General features: G+C 37.2%; 1 protein-coding gene across 3 annotated transcripts in view; it reads left to right on the top strand.

The window, feature by feature from the left end:
* Positions 1-13,175, top strand: part of GPC5 (glypican 5) — a 1,417,426-nt gene that overhangs the window by 325,270 nt on the left and 1,078,981 nt on the right. For all 3 annotated transcript variants that reach the window (XM_060636856.3, XM_060636857.2, XM_060636858.2), the window contains exon 5: positions 11,694-11,819. In XM_060636856.3, the coding sequence (XP_060492839.2) occupies positions 11,694-11,819 (126 nt within the window). The remainder of the gene's footprint in view (positions 1-11,693; positions 11,820-13,175) is intronic.

Below are 13,175 nucleotides of genomic sequence, written 5' to 3'. Positions count from 1 at the left end.
AAGGTGCTCCTTTTGCTGGGTCGGTTTCAGCCTCCTTCAGCAAGAATCTTGTTAGACATGGGCACTGCAACTTTGGGGTCCCACAAATTGAGTAAACTCCAAGGATTTCTAATCTTCATTGTATTTGGTTTATCTACATTGTCCAATGTAAGCTAAGCTTTATATAAACAAACCGATGTATGAATAATCATGATGGAAGGATGTATTATTATAATTCTCATCACATGGATAATATTTTAGATGTTATACTTAAGCAAAGGTAATTATACATTACTCAGCTCTGATCAGTAATATTCTGTGCCACCCAAAATAAAACCTGGGTTACATGTAACCTTCAAGAGCCATTTTTTTCTAAAATGAGAATTACTAGAATAATAAGAATAAAATCAAAGATGAAAATATCTCATTTTCTCTGAACCCTTTTAATTATAGATTTTCTGAACTTAAAGCACATACTTATACCAGAGTTCAGGAACACAAGTACTCGCAGTAAGAGTTATACAGTAACCGAAGATGCCAGCAAGAACAGTTTATACCAGAAATATATTGTCCATTGGGTAAGTTGGTGGGTGGCAATGACAAAGAATAGATGACAGAAATCACAAATGAAAAAAAAAGACAAAAAGGAATGAGGAAGAAATCCATTTATTGGCAGACTATTAAAGGGAAAGTTTTTTTTTTAAATTAGTTTTCTGCTAATGCTGAGAGAGGAAAATATTATACAAAATACGTTCATATCCTCTCAGTCATGGAATTTATAGTTAAAATGTCAGTAACCACAGAAAATACTTTACTGCAAAAGACAGTAATATTCAAGGTTTGACCTAAAATGCTGAATCTCAAAATATAGTTACTCAAATAATGAATCTTAGTATTAATGAAGTTTGCTAGAATCATTAGATTTGCAAATATTTGACTGAATATTCTTGTTGATCTTGACCCAGTCATGTCCTAGACATTTTTTTCCTGTTGAAAAACTAATAACATGCTTTCTGAAACCAGCATAACTGAATAAATAATTGCATATTTAATTAAAATGAACAAAAACTATGAGGCAGGAAAAGTTATGTCTCTTCTCTTTTGGGCTGGATGGTCAATTTCCTCAATACTGTCGGATTTGTTTAAATATTGGACATGTGGTCCTGTGTTTACTTTCATAAATGAGTTAAGATCTTTGTTTAAAGTGCTTTTTAATGGAGAACAGCCAGTGCTTTCTGAGGTACATTTTTACAACATGGGAAGATGAGATGAGAGTTAGTTTTGAAAACTGAGTTTTGACATCAGGTTTAAATCACTCTTTTTAAAGGAGGATGCTTTCAGAAAGGGTGCTTTTTACTGGGACATTAAATGGCAATGTGTTGGGTTTGGAGAGTTACTGAGAAGTGAGGAATAGAGGTGTCTGTCCTAATTGTATAGATGGCTATGAATGTTCAGCTCAGCACTAGTATAAAATCACCACCATGGAGTGTGAAACATACAGCACAGGTCAAAAAAGAATCCTCTGCAGAGGATATCTGAGGATATTAGCATGTCTCCAAGGTCCTTTACTGTTTCTCCTTCCCATTCCTCTCCCCTCAGTGACCCCGTGCTCTGCAGCCTGCTGCCCATCTTAACCCCTTCAGCTTTATTGAGAAAGCATAGTAAATCTTCTAAGGAAGGGAAATCATGTCGCGTGAACAAGACTTCCTATGAGGAGGAAGGAACCTGGAATCATTTAGTCAGAAAAAAACAAAAAAAAATTCTTCTCTTTTGAGAATGGTGGGGATTGTTTGGTCCCAGCTTCCATAACCACCAGTAGGTTCAAGTGGGGTTCAGAGAATCCACTTTATGAGTTACTCTTTTAGGAAAAATACTTTTTATCTTTTTAATCAAATATGAGTGCAATGTGATTGTAACACATTTATATTTATGATGATTGGTGCCTCATACTGCATAGGTTTTTAAGGTCTTTTGATCCTCTCCACAATCTCTACATGCATTGCAAAGTCTAAGGAAAGGGACCAGGTAACTAGATTTCAATTCTCCCTCTAGCTAATTTGACTGTATACATTTAATGACTTTCAAGCATTTGCACAAGAACTGTTACTGCCATAGAATAGAAATTTAAATATTTTTTTTTATTTTGAAGATTTAAAAAATATTTTGTCAAATGGAATGACTTTGTTGAGAATAAGATAAATTTATTAAATATAGATTCAGAATATGTAAGAAAAAATAGTTCTTATCTGGAAACATGTAATTATATACTTCCTCTGCTGAGCTGGAGACTGACATTTTAAATGTCTACTGTTTGACAACTGTGGTCAGACATCTCTACAGGGTTGAGCCTGCTCATTAGTGCCACATTAACCTTAACTTTGCCTCAGGCCATTAACCAGCAAACTGCACATTTGACCTTTGTTCTACAGATATTTTCAAACAGTATGGGAGGCACTGCTTTTAATTTGGGTTCTGTATTATTTGTGGACTGACTTTAGGGGTAAAAAAAATCAATACATGTCATTAAATAAAGAAGCGTGTAGTCTGAAACATTCCACAGAGAGAAGTTCCATTTGAAAACAAGATTCTTCTCCAATACCTTTCCAGATAATTAGTTTTGGTCAAAATTAGAAATAGTCCCTTTTATATTGTGTTCAATGGCAAAAAAGGAGAGGAAGTACAATAAATGACAGTTTATAAATGTTCTATAATTGCAACAAATTCTTGCTATATGAAGCCATAAGATTGAGAGGTAATGAAATACAAAATTAAATGTAAAATCAGAGCCATATGCTTAAGTGAAAAAGGCTCCTGAGAGGAAATCAGCAAAGTCTGAAACACATGGTTGCCACTCTTTAAGCCATACATATGAGGACGATATCAGCCTTATTATTAAAATGTAAATTAGTTTAGTGGAATATTTTCGTAGATTGTGGTAGAGTTGCTACATTCAGATTATGGAATATTATACAGCTATCGAAAAATAAGCAAGATCTAGACTTATTAATCTCATATGGGTTCATTATATGTTGTCAAGTGAGAAAAGCCTATTGCATGCACATGTATATAGCTTGGTCCCAGTTTTGTAAAACCAGACCATCACTATGTCTCTCTTTCTCTCTGTCTGTTTTGGGTTGCTAGATATCATGCACATAGAGGAGCTGAAGAAAGCATACCAGGCTGCGAACACTGGCTACCTTAGGAGGGAGGGATAGACACACTATGGAGAGACATACTAACTTGTTCTTCGTGTGCCTTTTGATCACTGTACCATTTATGCAAAGATATGTTACTTTTATCGTTAAAAATGACTCAAGTCAACACTGATGACACAGCCAATCAGAAGTGTTGCTCAATTTTATAGTAGGAACTGGGCATTCCTGTGTCACCCAAAGTATAAATGACACTTCAGGGTGAGTTGCATTTCCTTTCATAGTTTTTTTCTTTACCACGTGACACATCAGGAGACCTTTCTGGCACTGCTGGCCTCAAGGGCATGGGAAGCAATGAAGCAATAACTATGCTGGTCCATGTTTCTCCCTCGCCTTTAGTAAGCTTAGGGCAAACAAGGCTGCAAGCTATGAATGATCAATTGTGCTGCGGCCCTTTCCGTCTTTTCTGTGCTAGCACAGTGAACAGAGCCGCTCATTAGCCAGGAAGCAGAATTTGCCCCGCTCACTGCGTTCTGCATCAGACCTTTCACACTGGTAGAAATATACAGATAAATCCTGCTTAAACAAATTGCCTTCTAAGTGCAGATTTTGGCTGAAATAAGTGTTGTATCTGTGTCTTCTAGTCCAACAATCGGACTAATTGTGTTCTGTTAACAGCATGAGAATTTCTGTAAAATTTTTGAAACAGGTGGAAATATTCTTCTGTATAAAGGTTCATTCAAGTCTGATTTATCAGATATTCAGTATCAGCCCAACATTGCTAAGCAATGGCATTTTAATTAATTAATTAATTAATGAAACCAAGATAGCGAGGCCTGCTATAATCAAATTCCTGAGTAAGTAAGTTAGTCATTTTCACTTGTTTTTTTTTCTTCTCTGGTTTTCACTTTCCTTAGTTTCCAAATGAAAGAAGAGGTCTAAATCACAGGTGCTCAACTCCAGCCATACATTTGGATCCTATAGGAACATTTCGGAAACACTCATGTGCCCAGGTCCAACTCCAGACCAACACATCTGAGTGAGGGAGAAATGTAGGTGTGCAGTTTACACATTTTCTTGGCGATGACAGTGTACAATTAGGACAAAGAGCCATGGGAACAGATGATCTATGGCTCTTTCTGGTTTTGTAACACGGTATATCTGTGAGGTGATAATTATGATAGCTATCTTACAGAGCTATATGACTAAATATTATTGTGTCCCTACATATTAATTTCAGCAGCACATATATATATACAATCTGTCTTGAGCCTGTGTAGTCTGGCACAGTTTGCAGTCTTCCTCTGTAGATTTCTTCCATTTTCTTTTTTTTTTTCTAAGTTTATTTTTTATTTTGAGAGGGAGAGAGAATACAAGTGGGGGAGGAACAGAGAGAGAGGGAGAGAGAGAATCCCAAGCAGGCTCTGCCCTGTCAGTGCAGAGCCCGATGCGGGGCTTGAACTCATGAACCATGAGATCATGACCTGAGCCAGAATCAAGAGTTGGATGTGTAACTGACTGAGCCACTCAGGCGCCCCAGATTTCTTCCATTTTCTAATGCAACACACGAGGAAGGCCTCTCTGATATTTCTCCACAGTCTAGGAATGGGCCCCCTAATTTAGTTTCCAGGTCAAATGTATCCTTTAAAGACTTTCAATTATTGTTATCATTTTAAAAATGTATTTTTTTTAGAAATTTCTAATTCTGGAAGCTCTTAAAAACTGCATCTGGGACCAAACCAGCAAGAATTTGCTGAGGGCCTGTTAGATACCAAACTGTGATCCAAAATGTAGGGATGTGAAGAAGACATTACTCTTGCCTTTATCAAATGTCTCCTCTAATCAGGGAGGCAGATGTGCAAACAAAGGGGTTATAATATCAGATAGCCAGGCCTGAAAAACAGATGCCTGGTGCTGTGCAAGAAACAAGGATGAACAAATAAAACTGCACAGGCTGGTCAGGCAAGGAGGTGGAGGGGAGATGAGTTTTAAGCTGAATCTTGAAGGACAGGCAGAAGGTTGGGAGAATGATGGAGGAGAAGGCGATCCAGGGCAGAGGAAACTGCATGTGCTAACCTGGAATCTTATCCCGTAAATATTGAAATATCTTATGCCTTGTGAGTATATGTGTGTGGTGTTGGCTGGTATGTGTGAGTGGAGGGAAGGGGGGGCTGTCATGGGAAGTTAAGGGGTGGAGAGTGGGTAGATTATGTGCCATGGGAAGACATTTTATCTGAATAGTTAGGGTTTTAATATTTATTTATTTTTGACAGAATGAGAGAGCGCAAGCAGGGGAGAGGCAGAGAGAGAGGGAGACACAGAATCGGAAGCAGGCTCCAGGCTCTGAGCTGTCAGCACAGAGCTCGACATGGGGCTCAAACCCAGGAGATGTGAGATCATGACCTCAACTGAAGGTGGAAGCTTAAATGACTGAGCCACCCAGGCGCCAATGAATCCTTAGGGTTTTAAAGCAGTAAAGTGTTGGACTGATTTCTAAAGCCAATTCTGGTTACAACATGGGACATGCATCGAAAGGAAGATGGGAGAGCAAAGCTAGATGGGGATATCATTTGTTAAATGGTCACAGGCCCAAATGAGAAATTATTAATTTGTGTATGGCCTTGACATACAGGCTTTGACTAAATATTCTGACAAGCAATGTTTTCCTATTTTTAAAAAAATATTTAATATTTAAAAAATATTTTCTGTTACTCTTAAGACTAAGTAAGATGTCTTAAGACTAAGGCAAGCAACCGACATATATAACATAGCCCCTCAATGATAATTAGCTGGAACTTTTACCATCTCCCTGCATTTATTATGCTCCTGGTTCTAACTGGAAATACTCTCATAACTGTAGAAAAATAATTGTGTGGATATAGTCACCCTTCCAGCAAGTTAATTTTGAATCATCCAAAGAACAGAATATTTTATTTATTGAGACATTTCATATAAAACTTGAAAAGGAGGCATGATGGTGTAGAGTAGTCCAAGCATTGACCTGGGAACTGAAATATGGATTCTTGTAATAGGACCAACATTAATTGGCTCTGTGGCAGTAGATAAATCTTTTTGTTTTCTTTTTTTTTAACCTCATTATAGCTACTGGTGCTTTATCGCCTGCACTTCCCAATTCAATTTTTTCTGTATCCGATGTAGCACCCCCCCTCGCCCCCCACCGGCCCTTCTTGCAATCACTTTTTTGCCACACCACTCTTACTCTCTGTGACCTAAGAATCTCCAAACACAGAATATAAAGTTCTGAAGTAGGAGCTCTCCTCACATTTCTATCCTTATAAACGAAAACTCATCTCAGCATTCAGTCTTTCTTCCGTTATTTCAGTCTCAGAGATTTGCTCCAAAACGAATCACTCAATTTTTGATAATTTTTACTCTCTCTTCTTTTTAGAATGTGAAATCTAGCAATTTTTAATTTTCTTTTTCTATTTTTTATCAGTTAAGAAAGACTGAATTATGATATGGTAGCAAACAACCCCAACCTATCATTGGTTTAGGACAAAAAAAGTGCTTTTTTTCACAACCTATGCACATCTTATTTTTTTTAAGCTTATTTTTGAGAGAGGGAGGGAGAGAGAGAGAGAGAAAGAGATGGAGGGAGCAGGGCAGTGGCAGAGAGAGAAAGAGAGAAAGAATCTCAAGCATGCTCCACACTGTCAGTGCAGAGCCTGATATGGGACTCAAACTCCCAAACTGTGAGATCATAACCTGAGATGAAATCAAAAGTCAGAGTCTTAACCCACTGAGCCACGCAGGTGACCCCACAACCTATGAATATCATAGACCAGCAGAGACACTGCTCAAGTTTACCTGCTTTATGCCTCAGAATGATGAAGCAGCATCTCTGTGAAACATTGCCAGTCTTTGGGAAGAGGGAAACAGAAGCTGGCCAAACCACATTGGTTCTTAAAGCTTAAGCTTAGAAGGAACATACATCACTTCTGCCTACATTTACTAGAACCCAGAGCTAGTCACATACTAAAGTCACATACTAAAGCTTCAGAGTGACTTTAAGCCTAGAATGTTGAGAATTGGGATATTTGGGAACAAGCTAATGACTACAAACCCTTGTTATCTCCTTCCCTTTCATACACAAATATTTTCAACTCTCCTGCATATTCAAACAGACAAACATATGCTCAACCAGAACTCTCTTCATGTTCGTCTTTGGGACTTTTAGTTTCTCACTCTCTCTTTAATACTCCTCATACTGCAAATCTGAAGTCCATTACTCTGTTTCAGATGCTTTAATTACTGTATTAGCTTGCTAGGGCTGCCATAACAAAATGCCACAGACCAGGTGGCTTAAACAACGGACATCAGTTCTGGAAGCTAGAAGTCCAAGGGCAAGACATTGGCAGGTTTAGGTTCTCCTGAGGGTTTTCTCTCTTGCAGATGGCCACCTTCTCCCTGTGTCCTCACATGGCCTCTCCTCTGCTCATATGCGCCCCTAGCATCTCTTCTTGTTATTAGGACACTGGTCATATTGGATTAGAACCTATTTGTACGACCCATTTGAGCTTTTTTGCCTTTTAAAGGCCTTGTCTCAACATATGAATTTTTGAGTGACCACATAGAGAGGACATTTTCATTATTTTAAGTAACCTCTCATAATAGCATTTGACCCTGTGGAGAATCTCTCTAGGTTCAAATTTGCTTATTCTTTAATGTTCAAAGCTCTTATCATTGACACTTTTCTTCCTTTGCTCTTTCTACTTCTGAGTCCATTTGACTTTTTCTTACTATGTGCTATTCACCCGAGAGATTTCATCCACATTCATGACTTTGGTTACCACCTCTGTAGATAATGACTCTCATGTCACATGTCCAATCCCCTGGTTCCAAGGTTACATATCCAACAGCAAACATCCATGGTATTCATGGTTCTTGTACCAGTAGCCTTAGCATCATCTGAGTGCTTCTTTGAAATGTAGAATCTTGGGCTGCACCTCAGAACTACTTAACTGAACCTGCATTTTGGCAAGATCCCCAGATGATGTTACACATAGTAAGTCTGAAAGTAGCATTCTACTTGATTTCTCTTTCCATATGTTCCAAAGAAATTGCAAACCGAACATGTTGGGAATAGAATTAACTATTAATTAATTAGTTTTAACCTGTTCATTAATTTAATTACTCATCGTTGACCTTACTATATGCCTTCACAATTGTTTTAAGATCTATACTGGTAAACAAAACAAACCAAAAAAAAAAAAATCCTTGCCTGCCTGAATCTTTTATTCTGGAGTGGGAGACAGATGAGAAACAATAAAGCATAGTAAATAAGTACATGACGTGCTAGAATAGAAAGTGATATGCACCATAGAGAGATAAAAATATTGAGCAGGAGAATAGCAATCCTAAGAATAGTGTGGGATTTTGAAAAGAGTTGTATCACCCTTCCTTTACTTCTTATTGCAGTGAATAACACTGAGATAATAATCATCCCCTCAGTCACTTGGGGGGAGGTGTTGAAAAAGACAATTAGGAATTATAACTTTTACATTAACTGTCAATTCTAGATTTCTAATGTCTTTCAACTCTATCACTTGCCATGATGCTCACTGACAGATGTTTTTTCCACACCCTCATATTTTCTCCCCCTGAGTCTTGCTTATAGCCCCCTGAGTGACCTCACTGACTTTCTACCTATTTCCATGATCCTATCATGATGCCATCACTTGCTTGCTGGAAAACTTTTAATGGCTCCCTCTGCCTTCTGAACAAAATGGAAACACTTTTTGATGATCAATAAGGCTGATTACAAACTGGCCTCTTCCTACCTTTTTACATAATTCCCATAAGCCCGTTTCCCACGAGCTAAACTGCATATGAGTGTCAGTATTCTCTTTCCTCTTTACCTTTCTTATTGTTTTTGTTGTTGTTGTTGTTGTTGTTGTTTGCTTCCTTTTTTTTTTTTTTGCATGAAACACTGAGATGAAAGTATTATCTTATTTGTACATTTTTCCTGATTCCTTCTCTGTCTTCACATGTGCACTATAAACACTGTGTTATTATTGTGCATTTTCACCAGAAAGTGCATTCTTAGCAGGTAGGGACTGTCTTGTTTAGCTATGGTGCCAACACAGAGCTTGGTACTCAATAGTGTTCAGTAGTTTGTGACAAATAACTGATAGCTGCTGGTTTATAGAATGAGTGGAAATCTATGATATGTTGCTTTCAGAGGGAACACATGCAAAGGCATGAAGGTGTGTTTGGGGAACAGCAGGTATCTCACTTTTGTGGAATCCTAAAGTATGGTTTGACTTGCTGCCGAAATAGAGGTGAGAGAGTGCCTTATGTGCCTTTCCAAGATGCTATAGAGAATAGAGAACCATTGATGGCTTTAAGCAAGTGAGTGACATAGTCTGGGGGTTATCAGATTTGAATTTGAAGAGGTAGCTCTTAGAGGATGAGACGTGATTGTTGAGGAGATTAGAGGTATGCCATTCTAGTGCAGTCATTCCAGAGAGATGATAGGGGCTTCAGCTAAGGCTGTGAGAGTAGCACTGGGAAAGAGGACTAGAAAAGAAAGATGAAAGCTTTTCCCAGGATGATCTATTGGTTGTGAAGGCACCATTCACTGAGATTAGGACTAGGTTTGGGGCTGATAAGAAATATCTATCCAGTTTTATACCGTCAGTTTGGAGATCTCAACATTCTAGCTGTTTTGACAGGCCTCTTCATTTCTAGAAGACTCTTTGATTCCAAACAGGTGGTTATTTATAGTGAACAGAATTCAGGACAGGAGTCACACACCTTTCTATTTATTAAACCCCATCACTCTAGGAAAGAATCAGTTGGCTTCATCAATTATGTTTTAGTAGCAACATGAGACTTGGTATTTGTTCATGCATTCCAGTTAGTAGGAATATGGCCCTCATGGGGGAACTTATTTTCTAGGAGAGGAAACCAACTTAAAGCATCAGTAAGTATAAATAAGTGGTTACTGTGCTAGTTTGAAAATACAGCATACTTTTTTTTTTCTTTGGATTGAGCATAAGTTGGAAGTGAGTCAGATTTATGCATCCTAGTCATTTTGTTATCACTTTCCTGATGAAGCTTTGCTAAAAATTTGGTTAAATACTCACCAAACACTTGCTGTGGAAACTTCTGATCTCTGTGATAATCAGAATGTTACATATTTGAAAATGACATTTATCCTACCTATGGATGAGTAGTTACTTAAAACTCCAGCCACTTCCACAAATAGTTCTTTGAAAACAAGTAAGAAAGAGAATTATAAAATTAATACAGTTGAGCATCAAGGGCGCTTGGGTGGCTCAGTCAGTTAACCGTCCAACTCTTGATTTCGCCTCAGGTTATGATCTCACAGTTCCTGAGTTCTCTAGCCCTGTGTTGTGCAGAGCCTGTTTGGGATTCTTCCTCTACTTCTCTCTTTGCCCGTCCCCAGCTCACACGTTCACTCTCTCGTGCACATGCTCTCTCTCAAAATAAATACATAAGCATTAAAGAAATATAGCTGAGCATCAGTGCTGTCAAAATCAGATTTGATTTTTAAAAACCTGGTCATTTCAGCTGTAATTTAGAGCAACCCCTCCTCTTTGATCTCATTTTTAAAGAAATTATTTTACAAATATCAGTGGGGGGTGCAATTTCATAATCACTACGTTTTAATTATTCAACCTATAGATTTCTGTTTGCTTTTCTTCTGCCCCTGTCTTCTAGCCCAGGGGACATCTCCTCTTTATTAAACTAGTGGCTTTTCATTTCGTTGTCAACAAAGCAATGGTTTATGTAAAAAAGTTCAAAAAGGTAGTTTTTAGGACTTAGTTTTTGAAATGCTAAAACTGAGGTTCCTGGGACATCAAAGCTTTGATTTTAAAAGTTGGAAATTTTTAAGTTAAAAAGCAAGCTACTTTTTTGTTGAATTTTCCCTTCCCATAATTGATGGGGGAAAGAGATGTACTTCCTGTGAGAGAAAAAAAACTTAATGTATTAAATACTATATCTTCCAACAACTTTTATTTTCATGCTTTTGCAATATATTAAATACCTGTTTTTTCATCTTAGTAAAGATATATTATTTTATGTTTTTATACACCAAAGAGAAGACCCAGATAGGAAAATCACCCAAGTTTAATAAACTTTTAATTAATAAGCAATCAATTAACTTGTTAAGAGCCTCTGACATTTCTATATGGGTAAGAAAGTAGTTAGTGTCACTGTGGTTCAGATGCCACAGTGAGTAAGAGCTTTTAGGGATACTATATAAAGTGGGACGTGTGTGTGTGTGTGTGTGTGTGTGTGTGTGTACTCCTCACAACTCTTGGACTAGAGTTATATAACACTCATCCCCTGTGAAAACTTTGATTCAAAAGAGGAAATTTTAATACATCCTTTTTTAAAAAAGTATAGTATTTATCTTGATTGTTAGAAAAGTATTGCGAATATATAACAAATAAGCAGTGAAGATTTAAAAAAAGTTACATTCTAAATTTCACACACAACAAATTATGCCATTTATACTGGCATTTGTTATGGGTTTTTGGTTTTGATTGTTTTTGTTATTTTCCCATTCAGGGAATTTATCAACAGCCTTAGACTGTACAGGACGTTCTATGGAGGCCTGGCTGATGAGCTCTGCGTTAATGAATTAGCTGCTGCCGATGGACTACCATGCTGGGACGGGGAGCATATAGTAAAAAGGTATTTGATACGCAATGGTTGTGAAAGCATAATGGCCTCTTTCATCCTTGCTTTCTTTTCCCAGGTCTTGAATGGACTACTTCAGTTTTAACGTTGCCACAGAGGTTAGAGTATACGACAGTTTTATCTCTTTAGTTTGTTAGAAATAAATTTGATCCTTTTTGATGTTTTAGAAATGTGATAGCATTCTCTGGTGTTTGACCATTCTTTATTCCTTTCTGCTTTACTTGGGCTTACCAACAATTAAGTATTATTTACCTTCTATCCAATATGTCTTGTTTGTCAAGTATCCTATTTTTTTTCATTTAATTTTATTAGTTTTACAAAGTGAAGACATTCAGTAAAATGTGAATGCCTACACAAAGATTCATTGAAACATGAATTTAATGTATTAAATACTATACCTCAGCAACGTTAATATGTCCATCCTTCAAGTGTCTCGTGTGTGTGTGTGTGTGTGTGTACGTAAGAATGGGGTACTGCCATATGTGTCTGTTGGAGGCACTGTTTATTTGTGTGTTGTCAGGGTGGGGGAAACTCACGGGGAAAATTTTTTTTGCCTTTTTTTTCACATTGTCTAGAATTTCTTTGACATTTTCTTTTCCTTTGCTTCCTATAAATGACTGTACTCTGAAGTAATCTCCCAGGCTTAAAAAAGAAAAAGAAAAATCTCCCTTCGTAGTATATAACAGTAGTCAGTATAACTGGCTGGGAATTGGTCCTTTGATTTTCCAGCGCTGGTGATTGTTTTAGAAACTAGGCTTGGGTTGCATTTGGAATTGAATGTTTTAGTGTATTTTATTTTCAACAATCTGCAAAAAGAAAGATAGGGTGTTACGCTTTGTGATTTACAAATATGCCTACTCCACATGAAAATAGGTGGTTTAGTTACCACAAGAGTGATAAGTTCATTTAAAATATTATTAGCGGGGCACCTGGGTGGCTCAGCCAGTTAAGTGTCTGACTTTGGCTCAGGTCATGATCTCACGATTTGTGAGTTTGAGCCCTGTCGGTCTCTGTACTGACCCTGCGGAGACTGCTTGGGATTCTGTCTCTCCCCCTCTTTCTCTGCCCCTCCCCAACTTGCACTGTTTTTCCCTCTCAAAATAAATAAATAACCTTAAAAATTTTTTTAATTTAAAATATTATTAGCAAATTAAGCTTAACCATAACACGTACATACTGTAATTAAATAAATTTAAATAATGGAAACTGTTTACATATTTCTGTGTGATCATATTTATTATAATGCTTGTATTCCTTATACATTAAATGATTATTTTGTAGTTTATATCTGAATATCTCATAGAGATTCTTAGATTGCACAGAAAAAAAATTTATTGAAGGGAGGAATGT

The sequence above is a fragment of the Panthera onca genome, chromosome A1 (genome assembly GCF_046562875.1).
Source record: "Panthera onca isolate mPanOnc1 chromosome A1, mPanOnc1 haplotype 2, whole genome shotgun sequence".
NCBI lineage: Eukaryota > Metazoa > Chordata > Mammalia > Carnivora > Felidae > Panthera > Panthera onca.
The sequence above is the reverse complement of the archived record's forward strand: the minus strand, read 5'-3'. Positions and strand labels throughout refer to the sequence as shown.